At 38.4% G+C, this 26,278-nt stretch overlaps 1 protein-coding gene across 4 annotated transcripts in view; it reads left to right on the top strand.

Moving 5' to 3' along the window:
- Nucleotides 1-25,151, top strand: part of LOC306865459 (leucine-rich repeat-containing protein 4B-like) — a 35,124-nt gene extending 9,973 nt beyond the window's left edge. For 2 of the 4 annotated variants that reach the window (XM_079410062.1, XM_079410063.1), the window contains 3 exons: nt 11,020-11,145; nt 18,874-19,371; nt 20,927-25,145. In XM_079410062.1, coding sequence (XP_079266188.1) covers nt 19,126-19,371; nt 20,927-22,885 — 2,205 coding nt within the window. In that variant the 5' untranslated portion in view covers nt 11,020-11,145; nt 18,874-19,125 and the 3' untranslated portion in view covers nt 22,886-25,145. Of the gene's footprint in view, nt 1-11,019; nt 11,146-18,873; nt 19,372-20,926 lie in introns of all 4 variants that reach the window. The other 2 variants (XM_079410061.1, XM_079410060.1) reach the window with 2 other exon arrangements.
- The last annotated feature ends 1,127 nt before the right edge of the window (nt 25,152-26,278 follow it).

The raw sequence follows: 26,278 nt of genomic DNA on the forward strand, positions 1-26,278 counted from the left end.
TAAACAAAACCGTGCACCTGCGTTGTTCATTCGCACAGACTCATATTCATATTGAATGGTATTTTTTTGTATATGTATTTTTATATATATATTCAGAGACACTAGTCCATATCACAATTTGATTTAAGTGTACTGACCTACTTTGGATTTATTCATCCAAAATTTAGCAAATTCCGTGACATTCCGCGTTATACAGTAAATTTCATTTCCGCATCGCAGAAATCATAAGGCCCAGAATAAGGATGGCCTGATGGTTCAGGACCATTGTGAGAGAGTGTTGGACCTTTCGGATCAGTGCTGCTTTGCCACTAAAAATCGTACATTCGTTGATGTAGTACAGCCATTTTATACCTTGCAAACCTTGCAAAAATTTGACCTTCTACAATATTGTTGCAAATTTAGCTGATTTGTCACATGGACAATGTTTCCTAACTGGCTAACATAAATGAGCTTTTGTCGAAATTTCAAAAGTGACCCTGTGATCATTTTGAAAGCTTCAGTTTTGCATACTGTATGTAATTATATGTTTATGTTTTACATCGAAAGCGTGTTTGAGAATTTGTCAAGTTACATTAAAGCTGTATTTTTGATTTTTAGCTTTTTATACATTTTTCTTTTTTTTAAGAAAAAAAAGCCTTTAAATTTAATAATTTAAGTAAATGAAATAATTGTAATTTTAACAAAAACTGTGCACCAATTAGCCTTATCATTTAATGAAAATATGAATTCTACCAAACACAAAACTGCATTGTTAAAAAATGAATAATTGATGATTCTTGTATTGAGGTGCAGGTGGAAATGTTGGCGTTGGAAGTTAAAATTGGAAAACTACTTTAAAAACTACTGCCCCGACTGGACCAGCAGAAAATAATCCATATGCTTGAGCCCTGGATAAGGTTTTTAATTTGCATATGGGGAGTCTTAGGTTTAAATCCAGTTTTCCTGTATTAATTTGCATACTTTTCGTCATTGAAGGAAAACTTTATATTTAACTATGCTTAGTAGGTTTTAAAACAACCACATGGGCCGAATCGAAATGCTTGGACTGAGCTGTCATTATGCAACGCTGACTGTCGACACTTGCATAGCCAATAATCAATTGGGAAAAATGTACAAGCTAAAGCTAAAACTCTAATTTAATTGATTTTCTATCGGGTGGTAAATAAGCCCGTCCGTAGCCACGCCTCTGAAGTGAAGGCCAAGGAGGGCTGGAGAGAGAGTTGAATGAGAAAGGAGGGAAACAGAAAAGAGGATGGACAGAGATGAATTCGTCCACCTACAAAACAGTGCAACAAGCTGACAGGTTCCCATGAGGGAGGAGACCTCCAAAGAAACACTGCAGCATTGGCTGTCAGATAAACGCAGCTTTTCTTCTGCTCTCCTCTGTTCATGTCCATCCCTCCCTGCTGCTTCACTCGCTCACTTTGATTCTGATGGCACTGCACTGAGAGAGACTTGGTGTCTGTCTCCACGGTGACAGGTATCCATGGAGACATCCATCAGTCAGTATGTGTCAACTTTCCATGGGGATGTGGATCTGGGGGTGTTTGTCAGTGAGTTTTGCGCCACACTCTTATCATGTTTGTCATAGATGCTGTTTATCTGTGTATGCATTAGTCATGGTGTCACTCAAAGAGTGTGGGGTGCAGCCTTATGGCCTTCTAAGACTGGGGCTAAAGTGTGTGTGTGTGTGTTCAAAAACTTTAAAACCTTTCTATTCTAGTTTAATGTGCAGTGGACAATACAAGTACTCTAGTCAAGTCAAATTTATTTATATAGCACTTTATACAATACAGTAATAAACAGGAAAATAACAGAATCCATAGCTATGTTTCCATCCAGATTTGCAAATTTAACTTTTGTAAAAATTGGAATATCACATATAACATTTGCGAATAAAGCACTGTTTCCATCCAGTGAAATGAAGAGGAAAAAAAAAGTTAACTTCCTGATAAACTGGTGCCAATTTCAAAATGAACAAAACAGCATTTCAGACACGGTGCAATGAGACCGGTCCGCTGGATAGTCCAGTTATGCCATCACATCGCACAATGTCATATGACCTTTTTGATGCGCATTGAGTAATTTATTTGGTAAATGTATTTCCATCATAGTTTATGTGCATGTTTTCTTATTTGATAAAAATGTATCCACCTCGATTGAGTTATTTTTTTTTCCGCGCACATTTTTAGAATGTATCTTGGCTTTTCCATCCAAATGTTTTTTTAATGTGATATCCCAAAATGCGCATACAAATTAGTGGATGGTGGTTAGCACTGTTGTCTTACAGCAAGAAGGTCCCCGGTTTGAGCCCCGGCAGGGACGGGAGGTCTTTCTGTGTGGAGTTTGCATGTTCTCCCTGTGTCAGCGTGGGTACTCCGGTTTCCTCCCACAGCCCAACGACATGCAGGTTAGGTGAAGATTCTAAATTGTCCCTCCCCCAACTTGTGTGTACGACAGACTTATGTATGGATTAACTGGTTCTCACCATGAATATAGCCATAGATGCTGCAACGGCATTAAGAAGAAAGTAAATAAATAAATATTCAATTCACTATACGCTTGCAGCAGAAATCTGTTTGGAAACAATCATTGTATTTCAATTTCCATTTTGCTAGTTGTGAAATTACACACTTAACTCTCAAAGGGATAGTCCACCCAAAAAAGTCAGTGGGGTCCAAAACAACATTGGACTCTGATGATTTTGTTCTATAGACAAAAACATTCTTGCAAACGTCTTTTATGTTTTACAGAAGAAAAAAAGTCATACCGGTTTAGAAAGACATGAGGGTTAGTAAATGATAGCAGAAGTTTAATTTTCAGTTGAACTGTTTGGTTAAACTCTAATGATTGATCATGTAAATAAACTCACCAACATGTTTATTCAGAAAACAGAATCAATCAAGCACGCACACACACACACTTATAAAAGTGCCAACAGAAGCATTGATTTCACAAGCGGATGCATCCACACCCCACTGACCGAGACATACCGAGTCTACATGGTTCTAGCCCGCAGAGCCACATGAAATCACAGGAGCGAGAGGAATGAGAATGAGAGGTGGTCAAAAGTGCTGAAGTAAGTTTTCACAGAAGGCCCTGGAAACACGGATTGCTGAGATGAGCTGGCAAGGCTGCGGCTGCACCACTACTGCAACAGTGTGATAGTTTACATGCTTCTGTAAATGGCTGAGAGACACTCTGATTAATGGCTGCTGTTCTGCTCCCCTCCCAGCCAAACAGGAATCAAGTGTATCAACACTTTTAGCACTGCAAAGTGCCAATTAATTGTTTGCCAGAAGCACGTGTATATATGTCTCACAACCTAGGGGTGTTTCGCTTCACAAAAGCTCTTTTATTGCAGATATAGTCAAGCGGAGAAAAACTTTGGCTGCATTACCCCAGCAACAGCATAGAGTAAACTAGAAAAGGAAAGCTCGGCAAGACTAACAAAGTCTCGCCTGCAAGTTTAAAAAGCCTTGAGGACTGAATGTTGTTTAGGCCTCAAGTTTTTTAATGAAAGATAAATAGATTTTTTTAATGTTTTATTTTTCTTTCCTTAAAAAGAAACAACAACAAAAAAGATTAATTGCCAATATTTTGCCTTATTGAATGGCCTTACATATTTTTGTATTTGCATAATATCTACATAAAATAATTTTGTTGCATCCGCATTTTCTGGGGCAGAGCTAGCCTTAAGGTAAAATTGTGAGTTTCGTGATTTCGAAAATACAGTAGGGGTGTTTCATGTATGGGATACAGAGGTTATTTCATATATGTAATATGTGCAACAGTAGTATTTCCTACATGCTCACAGCAGCATATTTATTTATTTTGATAAGTGTCCTCATACATAGAGGCCAGACACCAACCCTCCAGCTGCATCCTATCGAGGAGAAATGAAAATGCAGTCAGACAGGAAGTATCAGTAGTCTCAGAGAGGAATTGTTAGTGTGAGTAAATTAGGAAGGAGTGTTTGCATGCATGTGCAGTGAGAGAGTGCTGTGTACATGCGCTTATGATCTTGGAGTGTCTGTGTGTACATAACATCTGATTGGATGAGGATCACCGAATACTTACAACTTGTTTTCCAATGCACACTTGAGGTTTCAAAATGCCCTGCAGGTGTGAGTTGTTTACACGTCTGCATATGTGCGCATTGTCGTACAGTCCCGCACGTCATCTTTCATCCCGATCCGTAACATCACTGTACAAAGCCCTGCCGCAGCTGAGCGCTAAAACTTTGACACATGCGAGAGGAGGATCTCTCCTCTACCATCAGCAGCCCCATCATTCCCAATCACATCCCATCAGATCTCATCCAGCCCCGCAGTCTCTCACAGACCACTTGAATAGGCCATGCACAGATCATGTCCTTGGCAGACGGCAGCGTTAACTCTGGCGTGTAAAAATAAAGTGTGAAAGTAAAATGGAGGTTGGGATTAATTTGCTGCGATACGTAATGTGACCTGTACGGAGGAGGGCAGGTGGCGTCCCCTGCTCGCCCCTCTCGACTCGCTTAGCCGTGGGTAGAATATTGACTGCCACTATCGATTTACCTGTACAAACATTCAGCCTCAAACCCCACGTAGAATATTTCAGTAACCTGGGGGACTTCTCTCCCCCGAGCCTACACATAAATCAGCCACTACACAGCAAACACAAAGCAGGCGAGTTAGCATACTATTAGTCATGTCTCTGACCGCTGGAGCCGGTCGCATTGTGCAAGCTGCGTGCATGCGTGTGGAGGAGTGTGTGGGATGTGGGCACGTGACATCAAAACCTCATTCATTGGTTCAAGTCTTGCACTTGACTTAAGGTGAACGTGATTTCATCAAGTGCAAAATGTTCCTGGATCAACATCCTTGTTGATCCTAGAACAACATCCCAAGCAACCAATCAGAATTGAGGGATAAGTTTAAAGGAAATGTCAGTTTTTGCCTTGCAACCGCAGTTAGGTGCTTCTAAACCCTTGTTATTCAACTATCATTTTCCTCTGATTTTAGGATTAAATTATGGGTAGGTTTAGGGGTAGGGATAGGGTTTGGTTTATGTTTTGGACAATAATGTTGATCCAGGATCAACAAAAAATGTCTGGCAAAATCATGGCGACTCATTGGTTAAACAGCTGTATTGTTTGCAGATGGCTAAAACGTTCTTAAATGTTGAGTTGAAATGTTTTTTTTTATGTTTGGAGTCAGAGAGGATGCGATTATGAATGTGTAAAGATGATATTATTGGCATTTATTTTGCATTTAAATTCTTTTAGTATGTGCCTCTGAATCATAGCAAGGGATAATTTATTGCATTTATTTATGTTTGATACATTTTAATAAATTTTTAAATGCTGCATTTAAGAGTGTTGTCAAGTTAGTTTGTAAGCTTGTCTTACAAACTATTGGGTAAAGTTCAAGGCTGATGCATGTTACATATATATTTTTTATTATTTAAATCACTTTGAAGTTTGGGGTAGAAGCAACTTGAAAGTATTATGCACAAGTAAATCCTTCATTTAAACAGAGAGCTTGAGAAAATGAGAACCTTTTGGTTCGAAATGTGATATCTGTTTTTTTTTAAGTGGGTGAATGTCATAACGTTGCACAAGGAGCAAAATTTATTTATGTAAAAGTCTTGGCTCAGTGCATCTCTGAGGCTGTTTTACTTGGATTCAGCGTGCAGTTTGAAATCCCAGGACCAGAACAATAATGGGAGACAAGATGGGGATGGAAATTAGGCTGAGCACACACACAGCAAAGATCGGAGGACCTTTTAACCTAAGGCATGCAAAAAGACTGCAGCTCCTCTTTGAGGTTACTGTATTGATAAATAATGGAGAGAAAGGTTAAAAACGAGTTGTAACACAGACCTTATTGTGGTTGAGTACTGACAGATGCACTTTTGCTGCCCATAGTGAAGCAATAGAAGAAAAAACCATGTCAGCAACTCTCCCATGTGACTGCCTAAAATTAAAATATCGCTACGCATCACATTACATTAACACAATAGAGCTTAATTCTTCCTAGAAATAGATAGGCTATAAACATTGGATAAAATATTTATTTAGCAATACTGTTCTTGATATGAACTTGGTATTAAGGCATACCAAGTTGCAAAGATATATGTTTACTGTTTATTTATTTATTTTTCAGGCAGAACCAAAAAAAAAAAAAAAAAATCACCTGCATACTGAGCTTGCGAGCTGGATTGAGACATTTGATTTCTAGAAAAACAGGCACGCACTGCATCAAGAATTCAGGGACATTTTTGTATATACCAAAATGCTGACAGTGTGAAACATTGTATCAATAAAAAAACAACAATCATGCTTTTGACCATTACTTAACTTTACTAAAAATGGCATTATTTTAATAAGCCCAGTCTGGCTCGCTAATACTGAATCTATTAACTTCACCTTTGGGGATGGTTGTATTTTAATGAAGACTTGTGCGTGTCCATCCATCCAGTGTGCACACTGATTTAACCTGTTGGCAGTAAGCTTCTACTACTTTTTTCTGCCTTTTAATCTTTCATATAATAAAATAAACATTTAAAAAGCATCAGATTCACAAACATACGCACCTGTTACAAAGTTCAATCATTATTGACAAAGAGATAAGTTCCTTGCGGTTATCTTGAGTGACTTTCTGTCTGTCAGTAAAGGACATCAGGCACATTTACTCCAGGAGCATGTCTGGGGGAAAATATCCTGCGGGGGTTTTGTGCCCTGTAATTTTTGGTCAGAAAATTGACCTGTAGATTTGTATCGAGGATGTGCAAGTGCCACTAGAAACTCCACTCACACCAAAGAGTCTAGGTCCTCAAGTCCCGGCTCTTTTCATTTCTATATTATTAGCACCATGAAGACATTCATGCAGACTCGGTATGCTTTTCATTCTCAATTTGATAATTAATGAAAGATTTACGTGCATGCTTCAACATTAAGATACCATAGACAGAATTTTTATATGATTATTATTATTATTATAATTTGAAATGTCAATTCTAATTTTGTAGGTTGTCTAAGCACTTTGGCAGTGCTGTGATATCCCTAATCTGTGTCTTTATTAATAAAGCATTAAATTAGTTTTATAAGTCATGTCAGGGTCATCATGTCTTCATAATTACAATTACATACTAAAACCATCAGATAGCCTTTAACTTCTATTTTGGAATTACCACTCTATGCGAAGACAAAGTAAACGCCTACCGCTTCGAATAAACCCATCCTTATGCTGAGTAGCGATTTAAGTATTTATGGTTTTTCTTTTCCGTAATGTTTGTATAAAATGAGTCTTTCTCCAATGGTGATGGCTGCTCTAGAGTTTGTGTGGAGTTTATGTTAGCTTGCTCACTGTCTGTGCTGATGATAAGGTACTTAGCCGACTGCTGAGCCTGGTTAACGCACTGTACAGCTCTGTGTGAGGAACGTATGCCCCAGTTATTGGATTTAGTTACATTTCATTAACATCATGGCAACGCTGAGGATCAGCAGCGTTTTGTGTTACTTGCACCATTGATCCCGGCTTTTCACACCAAGATAACTTGATCGTCAGATATTTTTAAATATATTGCTCTGAACACCAGAGGCTATTCTATATATTATCATGCCTGTTTCCAGTGATTCACAAACATTTTATTGATGCCTTGTTCTGTAAAAACTCCACTTTTCCTAACTGCAGTATTCTGTCTCGGCTGAAATTGTGCAGCCACCCAGTGTGTTAGTCACTAAAATTAATTGTCACAATTTTATTACTGGGGAAACAATAACAGCTCAACATACACATTGTTGTTATGCCAGTGCATCTGTCAATGGCAATCTGCCCGACCAATAATTACCATTTTTCATCATAGGTCCACATGTTTTGTTGTATAACAGCAGATGAATGGGTTATCTCTGGGGTATTGCTTACACGGCAGAATCCCTTATTTTAGCAGCAGCCCCCCCCCAACCCCCCCCAACCCCCCCCCCCCCCCCCCCCCCCCCATCTGTGGCATACCACCTCAAACATCTCCCTCTAAAAGGAATAAACACAGTTGCTGGACTGAACTCTGAAGTAAAAATAGAATAGGCGTTTTTTTTCTTTTTCTTTCTCCGCATCAGCTGGCAGACGTGCAGGGGGGAGTGTGTTCACATTTACGCTGCTTCTCTCGCTGCAGTATGTGTATTGTTGGTGATGGGATCTTAAATGTAATGCTGAGGCATCACCTCTCTATTACACCTGATATAATAGAAGGTTTTGTAGCTCAATCAAAGAGGCCCCCAGAATCCATAGTGTCTTGTGCTAAAATTGGACTTTCCCTCTGGAGGAAGCAGCGCTCTGCAAGCGCTCTGTGTGGCTGTGTACAGTATCCGTGCTAAAAGTAAGACATGTGCGTGAGTGAGTATTATCGTTGAGAGGTTAAAGGTGACGTGTCATTTTTTCCCTTTCACACCTTAAAGAATTGGTTCTCAACCTTTCTCAGCCTACTAAAATGTATTTGAGATGCATTTATTTTATGCTAAATATACTACAAATACATTTACATATATATGTACTTATATATAAAAATACCCTGCAGTTGTACTTTTGGTATACTAAACTGGTATAATTAAAGTCTGCTAAATTGGAACAACTAATTTTGTGTTTAATGCACTTTAATTGTGTGGAAGTAGTGCTGAAGTCCAACAAAAGATTTACTGAAATATATTTCATTGTGCTAAAGAGGAACTATTGCAAGTATACTTGAGATGCATTTCAAATAGCTTGCATTTTTTAAATAGATTTTTTTCACTCATTGATTGATCAATCCTTATCAATTAAAACACATTTTAGAATTAATATTAAAAATGTGCACAAGTAGTACTCCAAATAAAGTTTAATTAAATAGTTTATATCAGTACGTCTCAAGCAATATGTTAATATAGATTTGAACTATACTTAGTATGAAATAAATGTATTTTAAATATGTACTTTTTTACTAGGCTATATATTTATTAAAGACAATACTTCCCATTTTAGTGTCCGCATCAAATTAAATTGACAGAAGTGATTTTATATACATAGAAAGCATATTACATGTAAAATGGTTTCAGATTAATTTTGTGAAAATAAAATCAAAATATGGGTCAAATAATGTTCCATAATCATTTACCATAGCATACATTTATGAAAAAAAAAAGATTAAAATTAAACGGCATACATATTCTGACCTGTACTTGTTAAAATATATAAACAAAAACGTTTTCTCTCTAAATTTTAGTATATTTTAAATGGAGTCTACTTGCCGACAAATAGGTTGAAACCTGGTTTGAAGGATAGTGGCCAAGATTGGAAAAGATTTAAAATGACAGTTAACTAGTTTTTGGCTGCTACACTGTAATCCTGAAATTCAGTCTTTTAATGTCATCTAATGATTCTTGTTCTATATGCCAATGATCTTTATATTTATGGAATATTTGTGTGTGTGTGTGTGTGTGTGTGTGTGTGTGTGTATAGGCTATATATATATATATATATACACACATACATACAATAGGTGTTTAGGGGGAAATATTAATATTACATTTTAGATTTAAGTAAAATGATAATACATTATTTTAAATACTTTTGAGTCATATGTCGTTTATGTTCCAAAAAACAACAACAACAACAAAACACTTATAATGTTGTGCATAATTCATTAGCATTATATTTGTGTTTGTGTGTGTGTGTGTGGGGGGGGGGGGGGGGGCATTCACATCCAGGACTATAACTATAAATATTTAATAATAATTCTGTGAGAATAGAGAAGTCCAATTGACAGTAATAATAATAATGACACAGAGGAACGATATGGTTAGAATCTCTTTCACAATTTTTTTTTTTTACATGCTGATGAATAATAAAAACATTATCCCAATCAGCCAATCAGACTTTAATGAAATCGAACATTGTCATCAATGGATGCCAGTATACTTATTGTTAGGGGTTCAAGCACGCAGTGCAGAAGCCCTATTGTATTTGTTAGGAATTTTTTTATTATTATTATTCTTCCCTAAAACTGATCTTGCAGCCCAAACCATAAGGCCTAGAGAGCTGAAACTTGGTCAGATGGTAGTAGTCCGGCCTTCTTGTCAGATACAAAGGCTCGTCCCAATCGGCCTAACAGCCGTAGCATTTTTGGCCATAGCTCGTAAACCGTTTGTCGTAGACTCAAAAACTTACATCGTTGCGATCCTTGGGTTAGCACGAACAAAAGTGTATATGCGAGTTTTTTGCTCTACGACACACCGTTTTCCCGTCAAATTGACCTATATCCCAAACCTACCCAGACAACAACATAGTTTTGGCCACATCTAAGATATCTTCACGAAACTCGGTACACATATGTACGAGCTCAATCTTTGGTCAAATAAAAAAATGCGCAGATCTGCCACTTGGGGGCGCTACAAGACAGAAAAAAAAAAACATTTAAAAACGTGAAAATAGTACATTTAAATGACAAAATATCTGGAATTGCCTTTAAAACCACTAGATGGCAGTAGAATACCATTAATTGGCTCATTCTTCTCACTGATATATCTCTTGTAACAGGTTAGCCATGTTTTTATGTATATAAAATATAAAGTCACTATGATAACATTGTATATCACATTTTGTCAAGGTTTACCACTTCATTTAAATTGAAGAATCACATTTTGCAATAATGACATATTACGATTACAGTGAGACCTGAACATTGCATTATAAAGAGAAGACCTGCAGTAAGCATTTTGATGCCTATCATTTACTTTAAATCACTATATCTACAACAAAATATGTTTGCATGTGTGTAAGTATGCTTACTTTGTATTACGTGTTATACTTAAGCCCTTTCATTTCAGGTTGAGTATGAGTGTTTTGCAATATTCTTCATCATGGATGTGTTGTAATGTCAGTCCAACAATTCAGGTTGACCTTGACCATATCAGCTTAAATGCAATGAAGTCCCTAAAGCGCTTGAACCCCGGTAATCGCTGCTTGCAGCTATATTTATAGTTATCTTTCTTGGTTTGAACAGGCCTCAGCAGATTATAGAAAGTCTAACCAACAACATCAGCCTCTTCACTGTTCTCTACCATTGTCACCCTTCGCATGGCCCCGATGGATGGTAAAACTGTTGTAGCAGAAGTAGTAGGACATCCAGGTATTTTTCTACAACTGTTTAATAAATGATGTTTACTGCATATTTGAAAAAATACATGTTTTGTTCACAAGAACATTTCACTTAAAATATTTGTCCAAAAACAAAAAAGTAATATATTTAAAATACATTTATTTCAAATCTATTGACACATACTGAAGACTACAGATATATAAAAATTATAATTAAACTTAATCTGGAAAACTACTGGTGCACAATGCATATTTCTATAACCTAAAATGTGTTTTAATGTCACTATTGATGAGGATTGTATGATCTTTGAATATATTGGTCTTTAAATGCAAGATGTTTAAAGTGTGCCTGGAGTATGCTTGGAATAGTTCTACTTTTGCACAGTCAAATATACTTCAGTAAATCTTTAGTTGGACTTCAGCACTACTTCTTCAAAAAGCGCATTAAGCACAAAATTGGTCCAATTTAATCTACTTTAAGTATACCAGTTTAATATACTAAAAGTATTGCACTGTATTTTTATTAAGCACATAAATATGTAAATGTCTTTGTAGTATACTTAGCATCAAATAAATGTATTTCAAATACATTTTAGTATATAGGGACTGATTGGTTCATTACCGAAATGTTCACACTTCATCTTTGATGAAATGTATGCAGTGCAGGCTTTGATCCACCAGCAGCTTAAATTCTAAATGCGTCTGTTGTGTATTTGTGTGTGAAAAGCACTATGGGATAGAAGTATCGAGAGAAAGTTTGGTGAAAGGTAACCATGGTAACTCTGTGCTAAGATTTGAAAGCGAGAGTGAGCCTGAGATCCTCCAGGATGCTGATGCAGGACACAGGCTAAAGGGTTAATATGTTTCAGTGCAGCAGGTTAACCTTTCATCAGGCTTAGAGGCCAACAGTATATTTACACACCAACTGGACACAGACAGGAGTGTGAGAGAGGGTCCTGGAAAGGGAGAGAGAATATAGGCAATCAGCGGGGTTTAACACGGGTATGGACAGAGTCACAAAGCGAGTGCGTGTGAGCCAGTGACCATAACAGGATCACGCCGTCTCGCGTGTGCACCTCAAACACCGTTTGAGCAAAGGGAGCCAACCATTCAAACCACATTTCCCAACAGGCTCACAGCTGACTCAATTTCCTGTCATCACTGTCATTTTGGACTCCATTTCCCATCAACATCACAGCAGATGCCATCTCCCATTACAGCCATTTAATTGGCAGTTGGCACTCTGAGCTAATTGTAGCTCTTGTCAGTCATGCATGAAGATGACACAACACAGATAGATAAAATAAGGTGACCGTAATTTCCAGGATGATGTTTTAATAATTACTTCATGGTGAGCGCTCTTGCCCTTTTCTTTTAGCTCACAAAATACAACGTTACGAACGAGTGTGATGAGATTCTGCAAACATCAGAGACTGAGCCCATGATCCATTTTAAACATCAGATGTAACCTGGTTAAGTCACGCTGTTAAATGCATAACCTCCTTGCAAATACAGTGTGTTTCCCATTCGCCCTCATTGAACTGGTGTGTTTGCTAGAAGTATATATAATACCTAAACCTTATTATCATAAAATCAGTATAATCTAAACAACATTACAATGTTATATTATAAAATAAATCTGTATCTCTAAATGTCTGTAAAGGAAAAAAATCCTGCCTGGGTATATTCCAGTAAAAAAAAAAAACTATGCCATAATTTATTTAAAATACATTTATTTCATACTAAGTATACTTCAAATACTTAAGTATACTTCTATTAATATATTAATTTACATGTACTGACTTGTATACAATTGTAATTAAACTTTATTTGGAGTATTTATTTATTGCACAATGCATAGCCTATGCATATGTATGATCTTTGAATAATATCGGTGTTTAAATGCAAGATATTTAAAGTGTAGCTGAAGTATACTTGCAATAGTTCCTCTTTAGCACAATCAGATATACTTCAGAAAATCTTTTGTTGTTTTGACTTCAGCACTACTTCCATACAATTATAGTGCATTAAGCACAAAATTAGATGTCCCAATTTAGCAGACTTTAATTATACCAGTTTAGTATACCAAAAGTACAACTACAGGGTATTTTTATTAAGTACATAAATATGTAAATGTATTTGTAGTATACTTAGCATGAAATGTATTTCAAATACCGTACATTTTAGTTTATTTTGGGGTATTTACAGCAGGATTCCTGCTGCCCACATATTTAGAAAGTGGGTTTCATTAATGAATCAGATTCTGTTTTATTTATTTATTTTAAGTTTGTTGAAGTCATACAACAGCTCTGTGAGAGAAAAAGGCCTAAATTGAAATCACTATTTACTGAATCTTCTCCTCCAGTGAGCTGTTAAACTGAGAACCACAGCGACTGGAGTCAAGAACCAGATCAGTCTGAAATGTGAATGAATCATTTAGACCAGTTTTGTGAAACAGATTCAAAATAAAGATTTGTTCTTAAATTTCTAAAGTGTGCAAGTTAAATGGACCATGACGCTATTAGTTTTTGATTAACAACTTGCAAAAGCGTCATGGTCCATTTAACTTGCACACTTTAGAAATTTAAGAACAAATCTTTATTTTGAATCTGTTTCACAAAACTGGTCTAAATGATTCATTCACATTTCAGACTGATCTGGTTCTTGACTCCAGTCGCTGTGGTTAGTTTACACGAGCAGTCTACAAGGCAGTGCAACCTTTTTGACTTGAAGGCCCCCCATTTCATATTATTTACAGATATTTTTAGTATTTCTGCTGTAATTATGATAACACTGCTTGTTTTCTAACTTTTTTTTAATTAAATTAACATGACTAATTAATGTAATATTTTTAATTAACCACAATTTATTTTGTGATTCAGTAGTTATGGTCTATATTCTGAAACTGTATGTGCACCAACAGTTATTGAGGGAAATAAAGAAATATTTATCTTGTTTTTTTAACATGTGATTTATTATTATTATTATACTAAACAAATTTAGGTCTATTCATTTAAAGGCAGGGTATGCAATTTTTCAAAAACGTTTTAGAAAACTGAGTCGGGGCCGAGTCCCAAAACAAACTTGTAGCCAATCAGCAGTAAGGGGTGTGTCTACTTGTGATGTGGAGGAGAGAGCGTTCAGTGAACAGCCGGGCCGAGCAACAGAAAGATAGAGATGGTGGATAAAAAAAAAACCTGCAATCGGACGCCGAGGTTGCTTTGTTTCTTCTCAATAGGTGAGTAACACCGTGTCTACAGCCTGCCTCCACTGGACGTGTGTATTTCAGCCAAGAATGTAGTTGTTTAAAACTCAAATCTGCGGTTTATTTATAAAACAGCTCCTATTTGAAAATGTGAATAACCTCAGCTAGTCCATCTGACATTTGCCGCTGGTTCTGATGTCTCTGTAGTGGATAAATGAGGAGCATCTCGCTGCAGCCCACACGATCCAGGGGGTGTGGTTGGATCCAGATCCAACTCCTCCCACCTTACATACACCTGAACCTACCCATCTCCACCCCCTGATCCCTAAACCCATCCATCTCCACCCCTAAACCTACCAATCTCCACCCCCTAGATGTGGATCCAACCAAGCCCCCTGGATCTTGTGGACTGCAGCGAGCCCTATTTGGGATAAACATAAGATATCATTTGTTTTGGGTAAATCTAACAGGTAATCTTTGGTCTTTATTCTATTGTTCTATTGATATGTTGAAATGAAAAAAAGTTCCTGGGACATATTGTTCCAAGTAAATTCGGTGGAAAAGTGGCTTTTGTTTCACAGAACTAATCGTTGCCTGGGTTGCGTAGGCTACATATATGTGGGGCGGATCTATCAAAAAGAGGGGCGAGACCCTTTTGGGGTAGAGCGTGCTTGTTTTGGTGATTTCAAATATCAACATTGGCTTCCAGAAATTGCTTACCCTGCCTTTAAATACTTCTAAGTAATTCTGTGGCCCCTGTAGTGGGCCCCGGCTGCCTGGTTAAGAACCAATGCCATAAGGTAACAACTACAGGCCCTTTTTTTTTACTGTGTGGATCCTTTCTGAAACTTGACGGCTTCAGTTTCATTGTCAGTTTTCATTTTCAGCTGATCATTAATATTTCCCACATTGTTGTTTTCTTCTATTTAAATTGTGGAAAAGACAGCACATAAGGTCTGGGATGCTGAAAATACATTTGGGGCTATAATAGCCTAATAATCGTGACTGTGGTTACCCACCTGGTTACCAGCAGATGCAGTAGGGAAGAAGTGAGGCAGGTATTGCTGCAGGTAGCAGTGACTGTATTAGTAATGCTTGAGTTGCAGTGTTTATAGAAGAAGTTCCCGGGGCATGGCTTCCTGTTACATGACAGCTCTACAAATGGCTTTTGCCCATAACAGCATGCTAATGCTTACAGTAAAACACTGGTTATGGTCACAGTCAAGAAGCAGCAGGGGACATCACATTTGTTCCCCTGACTGGAGTGTGTGTGTTTTTGAGCCGGGGGTTCACCACCTTGTATTTGTGCTTATTAAAGAGAGTGGGCGAACATTTTCAGACAGATCTCATGATTCATTAATTCAGTTCGCACTTATATTTTGTCTAAATTTAGGATAAATATTAAAACCACACAGACATACATACATTACACAGAATCCAAGTGGCCATAGAAACAGCAAATGTGTGAAGCCAAAATCTTTTTATAGAAAATATTTCTTAATAAACTGATTAACTAAGTGACCCTACTTCATTAAACAATATAATGTGCATTATAGCTCAATCTGGGTTTGGTTTTAAAAGTGCAGTGGTCATGTGCAGTCTAAGCCTCTACAAAAGGTTTTTATTGTTTTTATGTCATTAAGAATGACAAACCTGGCATTTCTTGAAAATCCCCCTCAGGGGAAAATATCTTGCATCTTTAGAGCGCATAAGAATGCATTTGCAAAGAGTGAAAAATGGCTTAACAGGTGAAGACAGGAGCAGACTTAATGTTCCTTTCACTTCCATCCATATATGCACGCAAATGTTAGAAGATGGAAAGAAGTTTTGTCTTTTAAGTTTGATGAACTCTTGACTAAAATGCTTAATCATATGGTGAAAGACATCTGACTAACAGACTGCTTGACTCAGCAATACAATATGGAGTAGACGATAGGCCTAGATTTCAACAATTTGAATTATTCAACTTTTATTATTCAAAAGAAAAGCCATAGAGTGACACAATCTGTGGCAGATATTTGTTGCAGGGTCTGAAGTGATCTCTAATTTTTAAAGTTTAATGTGACCTTTAAAATGAACAAAAAATAACATGTAATAACACAGGTTTATGTGCATACACACTTTGTCTGGCAGAAATTTAGTCTGATAACCTTTCCAGTGCACATAAATAAATATACTTGTACGTGATTATTAGTAAACGAGTCCCAGTAAACACAGACCTGTGTGTGTTTGTATCGTCATTGACTGTTCAGACTAATTTTATCGGCATACACACACACATCAGTTCAGTTATCTCTTTTCTCTCTATCACTCCTGTTTCATATGCATTCCCTTGTGTTGTCTTGCCTGCATCTCTCCCATCTTTCTTGTGCACTTGTTGTTTTTGATGCACCTATGTTGTCATTCTCCTCCTTCTATCTCTCTGTCTGTTTCATATTCATCCTTTTCTATTAAGCCTTCCTCATGCATCTCTCTCTGGGAGAAATTATTAATATTAATGTTTATCCCTCTCCTCTCTTTCCTCACCCTCTATCTCATCCTCTTAACATTACCCTCTCTCTATATCTGTTCCTTACTGTCTGTCTCTCGTTCACATTTCACTTGGATCTCTCTCTCTCTCTGTCTCAGTATTCATCTATTAGTGTTGATGATTCTCTTCTATCCCTGCAGCTGTACAGTCATCTATCAGTTTAATAATCTCTCCATCCTTCTGCATTCTGCCCTGCTCTCTCTCTCTCCATCTCCTGTCTCTCTTCCTCTCTTATTTTTCACTGTGCTGAGTGTAAAATCCTGTGTTAAATGAGCATGCATGTCAGAGTACGATAATTAGGGCCATCATCATTAGTAATGGCCTGTGTCTCATTGGATACCCTTATATAAGGTTACTGGAGTCTAAATAACCAGAGAGAGCTAAGCCCCCTTGCATGGGGTTCAGGTTGAATTAGCCATCCATCAGCCATAGCACATTGCACCAGTTAATGCTGCTCTAAGACCCCATGAGCAAGCTTCAAATCTATGGGCGAGTATGGACATAAAGATTAGTACCATAGTTCACACGTGCAGTATTATTGTAGAAATGCACAAGGGAGCTAAGCATACGAATCTGCTAAAGGTGAATGTAGCTAGATCTGCTTTGTGTATTGCGTAAAGCCATGATGCAGAATTAACACTTGCCAAATGTGAGTAATATGTGGTTGTGGCATTAACGAAAATGTTTGTAGCAATATAATACATGGTTTAAATTTAAAGAAGGATAGTGTGACCATCACTAATGTAAGTGACAAAATGATTCAAACTGAATCATTTAAATTCATGATGAAAGACTGCGTTATGACATTTGCTACGACTAAAAAAAGAAAACGATTAGAAAATGATACCTAGGATAAAGCTTATTTTTTGCCGAACTCCATGTGGCAAAACATTTGTGAAATCTTCTTTACATTATGCTTCCCAAATGTGAATGAGGAACAAAATTACAATGTGTCACTATTTTTAACACAGATGCAGTTTTAATGGGAGAAGACAGTCTCATGTCCAGTGTTGGGGATAATGCAAAAAGTAACACGAGTTACATAATCCGATTACCTTTTTTAAAAGATTTATCTTTGGTGTTTTTGCCTTTTATTAGGATAGGACAGCATTGTAGACAGGAAGTGAAGAGACAGGGAATGGGATCAGGAAAGATCCAAGGGACACACAAAGCACAATGGCACTATATGTTGTGCCCAAGAGGCTATTGGCATTTGTAACATTGTAACGTTTGCTACTGTACAAACGTGAATTTACATCTCCTTCAGCCTGAGGCTTATTCCTTTCACTTTTGATGTGAAGGGGCTTTTTTTACATTTGCCAAAAATGTATATTAAAATCAAACAAGCAAGCCCCGCCCAGATTTAAAAAGTAATCCAAACGTAACACAAAAGTAATGTAACACATTACTTTCTATAAAAAGTAAATAACGTAATTAGATTTTAGAGAGTAAAGCAATATTGTAATGTGTTTCTTTTAAAAGAAACTTTCCCCAACAATGCTCACTTTCCATTTGATGCTGCAAGTGATACCCATAAAAAATAAAATAAAAAAAAATGTCTCAGTGTCATAGTAACAAAAACATTTTTATTAGAAATGTAGAAAAATACACTTTCATGGCTGGTATGAAATATTTAGCTTGTAATTTTTCCAGTAAGGTGATTTTGGACCTTGCATACAGCAGTACATTTTGAAGTCTAGGATGTTGTTTTAAGTGTCTGCTGTTCATATAACACCTGAATACTTATCAAGAGGATCATTAACATGCACAGAGAGACAAGAATCTGAGTGCATTACCAATGTACAGTAGTTGAGTTTTTCAGACGAGAGACTGCATATGAAACATAATTAGTCTTTGCATCGCAAAAAACAATTTTTGTCCCTTTGAACTTGATGCATTAATTTTCTTCAACATTTATTAGATTGCAAGTTATTATTGTGTGGCGTTTTAGCTATTATGTGAACCTGAAATATTTCACTTTATGAGAGTAACAAATGGCTTTCTTCTTTGCTTCTCTTTTGCAGTAAAACAAAGAGGCCTGTCAAATAAGAAGACCTGTTAAGGCAAAGACGACACAACTTCTGTAATTGTATCTGTATGAAAAAATAAACAAGGACAAAACACGCCACCAACCAAGGAGAATATTTTCACAGAAAAATGCAGAAGTGACATCCATTGCGGGAGGAATCTGCAACAATTAAAGACACAGTACTGGTGACATTGGAATCAGCCTACCATCCTCTTTGGAACACAGGAAGGGTCATGACCCAGTTGCCATGCGCATCACCACGGTGACCAGCCTTCCTAGTCCCTCCCCCCTCCTCCTCTTATTGGTTCAGCTGCTGTTGTGGCTCATCCTCCCAGGCCAAGAGGCAGTCGGAGCCGCCTCCACCTGTCCTGCTCTGTGCAGTTGTTCTAATCAAGCTAGTCGAGTGATCTGTACAAAACGAACCTTAGAAGAGGTGCCCGACAGTATATCAAACAACACACGATACCTCAACTTACAAGAGAACTCAATACAGGTAAATACTGACTTACAATGTTCTTTTCCCATCTGGCTTTGGGAGAGGATGTTTATATTTGTTTGTTTGTTTCTTAGATTTATTGAGTGTCAGTTTCACTAATGTTGCTTGATCAAATAGCTCAAATGGCTCAGCCTTGCTCAAATATTGAGGTTTTAGTGTGAAGACAGGTGTTAATATGACCTACTTTGAGTGTGAAGGTTTAGATATATTCTCAAGATGAAACAGATAACAGCAAATACACAGTTTACCCCGACAGTGAAAGTGTTCACCAAAAACAAGCCTATTAAAAATGAAGAATAATAATAATGCTTTTCATCAAGCCTCCATTTAAGCATAAAAATTCAGATTTGGTTTGTTGTGTCCTCGAGCCCCACTTGAAATGATTAAAAATCTAAAAATGTTTTAATACCTGAAGGCATCCTAGATTCTTTGGCTTTTTTCTCTCCCATAGCATTTTACCACAAGAGTGCAGCTCTGATAGATTCCACCCTCCTCTTCAACACCCCCAACCCAGTGTGTTTAACACCCTCCTCCCCTCCCCTGCTCTATATACAGAGGGGATTGTGGCAGTAGGCCAGGAGGAAGCTTCTCGCTGCCCAAGAAAAGCAGTTCTGGCTACATCCGATGCACAGAGACAAATTGTTTAAGAACCCATAGCATTTTGAAGGGACAGTTCACCCAAACATGAACATTCAGTCATTATTTACTCACCTTCATGTCGCTTAAAACCTGCATGCCGTTCTGTGGAAAATGAGAGCGTTTTGAGGAATCCTTATGCAGTGCTTTTGCATTCAGTTCATAATAACAATTTCTGTTAAGATACAAAAGCAAACAAACAAACAGAAACACAACAAAAGTATTCCATCTGTTGTTTTGAAGCCGTGTGATAATGGTGTGCGAGAACAGACATAATGTTTTAATTCATTATTCACTTATATTTTCCTCTCTAAAATGGTCCAGTGCTCCATACCAGGTTTAACATAGACACTAAACAGCATTTGTTTGTGTGTCAGAACTGAACATGGTTTGCAATGGTTCAAATGCCAGTTAAAATGTGTCAAATTACATTTGAGTGCTACAGCGGAGAGTAAGATTTGCTGTGAACAGCAACCTTTATTCTGTTCCTTGTACAGAGCTGTCATATGGATTAATTTTACAGTGATTTTCTGTTGTTTTTTTGTCCTTTTTGGAGATGGAAAAAAATGGTCACTGTGACCTGAAAAAAAACTTACTTGACGATTAATTCAAAAATTCCCCTTTTGTTGTTTCACTGATTAAAAATAACAGCATACGGTTTTGGAACAACATGAGGTTGAGTAAATAATGACAGTTTTTATTTTTGGGTGAACTATTCCTTTAATGTGTTTTTCTTCAAACATTAATAGTGACTGATAACAACTTGCAGAACAACTTTTCTGTTAAGCACAACAGAAAATGAATGTATTTTCTTTGTCTATGACTTTATATTTTCTAAAATGTTCATCCTTCACAGGAACAAACAGATCAAACACAACTTTAATCCTAAACTTGTGCCTGTAATTCTCTCACTTAGGTGATAAAATCAGACACATTCAAACATTTGCGGCACCTGGAGATCCTCCAGCTCTCCAAAAACCAAATTCGTCAGATAGAGGTGGGCGCTTTCAATGGCCTCCCAAACCTCAACACTCTGGAACTGTTCGACAACCGCCTCACGCTGGTGCCATCGCAAGCTTTTGAGTACCTCAGCAAGCTGCGTGAACTGTGGTTACGAAATAACCCCATTGAGACTTTACCAGGCTACGCCTTTCACCGTGTCCCCTCGCTGCGGCGTCTTGACCTAGGCGAACTCAAGAAGCTGGATTATATATCTGATGCAGCCTTTGTTGGGCTCATCAACCTGCGCTACCTGAACTTGGGTATGTGTGGCCTGAAGGACATCCCTAACTTGACTCCCCTGGTGCGACTGGAGGAACTAGAGTTGTCTGGGAACCGTCTGGAAATCATCAGACCCGGATCCTTCCAAGGTCTGGAATCGTTGCGAAAACTATGGCTCATGCACTCTCAGATGTCGGTCATCGAGCGCAATGCTTTCGATGATCTCAAGAACCTAGAGGAGCTTAACCTGTCCCACAATTCCCTGCACTCTTTGCCCCATGACCTTTTCACACCACTGCAGAAGCTGGAGCGAGTGCACCTCAATCACAACCCATGGGTGTGCAACTGCGATGTGCTCTGGCTAAGCTGGTGGCTGAAAGAAACTGTGCCGAGCAACACCACTTGCTGTGCGCGGTGCCACGCACCACCCTACATCAAGGGAAGGTACATAGGAGAGCTAGACCAGAGCCATTTCACCTGCTATGCCCCTGTCATTGTGGAGCCGCCCACTGACCTCAATGTGACCGAGGGCATGGCTGCTGAGCTCAAGTGTCGCACTGGTACCTCCATGACCTCCGTAAACTGGATCACTCCGAATGGCACCCTAATGACCCATGGCTCCTATAAGGTCAGGATTTCCGTTCTGCATGATGGCACACTGAATTTCACCAATGTAACTCTGCGTGACACCGGCCAGTACACCTGCATGGTGACCAATTCAGCTGGGAACACAACGGCAACTGCTGTCCTGAATGTGACTGCAGCAGACGTCAGTGTCAACTACACCTACTTCACCACTGTCACTGTAGAAACTGTGGAGTCTACGGGAGATGAAGAATCTGCATTGCGTGCCTTCAACGAGACTTTCATCCATATTCCCGGGCCTACACCTTCTGGGCACCTCTGGCATGAAGTTGTCCCCACTACTGCCTCTTCTCTCTCAATCCTTGGCTCGTCGTCTTCTCCCCGAACAACCAAACCCACTTTCACTGTCCCCATTTCTGAGCCCAACTATCCCTCTGGACTAGATGACGTAATGAAGACCACCAAGATCATAATCGGTTGCTTCGTGGCCATTACCTTCATGGCTGCCGTCATGCTGGTGGTGTTTTACAAGCTGAGGAAGCAGCATCAGTTGCACAAGCACCACGGGCCAGCACGAGCCATCGAGATCATTAATGTTGAAGATGAGATTGGAGCGGGAACGGGCATTCGTGGCAGCGGCATCTCAGGAGGATCCACGGTACCGCAAGGAGGCTCCGGCTCCGGCGGACAGAGCTTGCGTCTGCACCACCCCGAAATCGTCAACCTCCCAAACCTTGCACGAGCAGAGCATCTCAACCATTACTACAATGCCCATCACTTCAACAATAACATGATGGGTCTGGGCCTTGGCGGAGGCTCGGGTGGAGGCCTAAACAATAACAACAACCCTTCGCCCTGCTCCCAGGTCCAGACTACCCCCATCTCTTGCACGCAGGTGCCAGTCTCTGCAGGTAGTACATCATACTCCATGCCTTCTCCAATGCCTCTGCCGACCCTTGGCATCCACGGGTCACTGAAAGGCCTGATGAGTAAAGGGCAGAACCCACAGATTGAGCCATTGCTTTTCAAGAGCGGCTCCAAGGAGAATGTCCAAGAAACCCAGATCTGAAGTTGAGAAAGAGAGGAAGGGAGAGAGGGAGAAAGGTAAATGTACAGATAAATGATGGAGAAAGAGTATCAGGGAGACAGAAACAGATGAAGGGTATTGGCTGTTCAACCCCTATGGGTATGTTCTCAGGAGTAATGAGAAAGGCAGACCCATCATTGTATGAAATATTACCTACACAAAAATACAAGATACAGCTGTGAAATTGCTACCAAGTAAATATGCTGGCAAAGAGTGGGGGAATTTCTAGAAGGAAGATAGGCAACCACACCGCAGTTTAAAATCAGTCTTTACATTTCTCTGATCCACACTTATGAAGGGGATCATCAGACATCAGCAAACAAAACCACACTTGCCAATACCTTATAAATCGATGCATTTTTGTGTAATGCAAGATTGATAATTATGTGCCAAACTTGCACCAATCTGTGCCAAAGCAAAATCTTTGCACACTACACATGTGTACAGACACATTTCAGAAGACGAAAAGATCTGCGCGTATACTATACACCCTCCAATACAGAACTCCATCAATAAAGCAGAGATGCTACGAAAATCAAAACCATACACATCATTAGGTAAGAAGTTTATATAGAAATACGCGAACAACCTTAAGTATTTATGGACAGTGGCTGAATGAAAAATCACATGTGAAAATGGTTTAGAGAACCGTAAAGCTCAGATAACAAAATGGATCATTAAAATTTTGTAGAGGTTCACAATCCTACGAAGGAAAGATGGATTAGTAGACCAGCACTGTGTAGAGGGCTTATGTTTCGTGATGATGATGGACTCAGATTCTCCCCTTTCTCGAAGGCTCTCACAGTTGAGGGGAAGAGAGGAAACCGAACAAGGACTTAAAGCGCAAAAAGACAATGAAAGATATAAAAATTTTAAGAGAATATATAAACTATGAAAGTATACATGATATATAAATATATTTTCATTCAGAGAAATAAATTATGAAGAATCTTTACATTTTTCTGACTGAAAGCCACGGCTTTTGAAGAATTAGCAGCTGCTGGTGTAGCGCTTTGTCACTGATAATTCCTTTCTCTGCATAAAAACAAAAATGTGGCTGAAACTGGTGCACCCTCACAGGACTTAAGGGCATCTTGAGGAGACGGATGGACAGGGATGGATATTCTGGAAATTGCGTTTGATTTCAGATACTTTGGCTTTGTTTTCAAGTCTCAAAAGGTTTCCCTTTCCTGTTCTATAACTAACAGGGTCATTGAGGTGAAGTAATTTTAATTAACATTATAAACACACTACTGTTTGATTCTGCAGGCGTTTGAGATCCAAACTGGGTCGATATCAGTTATCACCATTACCAACAGAATTATAAAATACAATAATGATGATAGTATGCAATGCAATGGAAAGAAAGTAAAACATTGTAAACGTTGATCTACATGCTGCTGTACTGAGAAAAGATATTTTTAGTGAGATGTTTTAGGAAAATCCGATTTGAAAGCTAATTAAAAATAGGCTCCTGTTGACATTACATTACTACTACTATCATCATTATTGGAAAACATCAAGTGTCAAAAGCATAGCGGATTTAGTCGGTCTCTTTGTTTTTACCTAGAGGTGATGTTTGTTTTTCATTGTGTAAAAAGTGATTGTCGCTACAGCTGATAATCCCCTCAGTAAAGCTGGAATAGCAGTGGACGTACTGACAATGACAACAATTTGCTTGAAGCATTACGAAGCCACAACAACAACTCCTCCAAACAAGGAAATGGATGGGCCTTATAACGGCTCCTTCAATGGCCTGTCCCCTCTGTTTTGTACAAGACAAAAACTTTACCAGGACCCTGCTTTTTTGCCAACGTGAATCAACAAGATTCAGGACAGAAACTCTGGTGATTACTGCAGGGGTAAAATGGATTATTGTGAACACTATGTCCAGACATGTGGACGGAACTACTGTTTGAGCAGAAAGCGAACAGAGGACAGCTTTTGAAAGGTAAGAGAAACCCACTCAGTGAGCGAGATTGGAGTTTGGAAAGCTTTTTAAAAAAAAAAAAATGAAAATGGACAAATAAATGACAACTATAGAAACTTATAGAGCTCTTTTAAAACAAAACTATTATGATAATAAGTGTCTTTCATTATTTGTTTATATCTAGTTTATTTTTGTTTTGTTTCATTTTTTTCAAAATCAAGTGTTATCTTAATTGTAATATTGTTATTGTTATTATAATTAGCTAATATTACACTCGTTATAATTATGAAAAATGTTCTGTTAGCAGAAGTCACTTCGAAATTAAAAAAATAATTATTACATATATATATATATATATATATATATATATATATATATATAAAAATGGCACACAAACTGGCAACTGAAATTGTGAAACTTGGTGGCATTGATTTGTTCTATGTTTTTGTCTTATCTTTTTCTCATGTATTTGAGGTATCACTGTATTAACCCTTAGAGCTTAAGGCTTGGAGACAGTTCTCCCGAGATGCAGACAGAATGTGATTTGGCTGGTGGTAGCGTTCTTCTCTGCAGAGGAAGAGATATGAAAGAGAGTGACAGAGAGGAAAGAGAGATAGGTTTCTGATACACACTGGTTCTCAGAATGTCACCCATTATCAGTGCCGAGAAGTGCGACTGTGCCGTGTCAACACCCTGTTGCCACGGCAACACGCCTTCGCACTAATGTGCCAAACACTGTCAGAGCCAGGGTGCCATCTTTGTGGGTCCCCGTGCCTGTGTTTGTCAAACCTTGTTAGCCTACAACACGTACAAATATCCACAAGCGAGCGCACCACCGTGTCAATTGTCATCTGACATATTGGCGCACCCATACTCTGGCACAGCGTCCCAACAGGTTCTTATGGTGAGGTTTCCCTGGCAACTGTTGCTGCTGCGACAGTCCCCATCACAGAATTCAGGTGTCAGATGCAAATGCGAGGACGGAGCCAGTATAGGTCGCCATTTATAAGGATGTAACCGTTTTCACCCGTGTTCTTAAATCGGACCCTTCGCAAAAACCCCCCATCCTTAGCTACTGTTGCTATGGTTGACAACCCATGGCCCTCTCATGCCACACATCATGTTCTCACGCAGTGAAAAATACATTGCAGAGCAAAGAGGAAACTGACAACATGCCGACAAACAAGACAAAGCAGGCTACTTTAGGCATGAATGTCTCAGCTTTCAAATTTTGTAATTTTTTTCAATGGAATTCACACAATAAATTCTATTTTGTGGCTCTTTAATTTGTCGTGACAGATCGCTGTAACGCCTCAGTTCAAGCGGCATGCGAACCCATCATCACTTCCTTTTTACTAGTTATAGCATGAAATAAACATGAACGAACATCAGAAGGTGTTTTATTTAAACCGTGGAAATATGTCAATACACAGCATTTTTTTTAT

This window comes from Barbus barbus, assembly GCF_936440315.1.
Source record: "Barbus barbus genome assembly, chromosome: 4".
Lineage (NCBI taxonomy): Eukaryota > Metazoa > Chordata > Actinopteri > Cypriniformes > Cyprinidae > Barbus > Barbus barbus.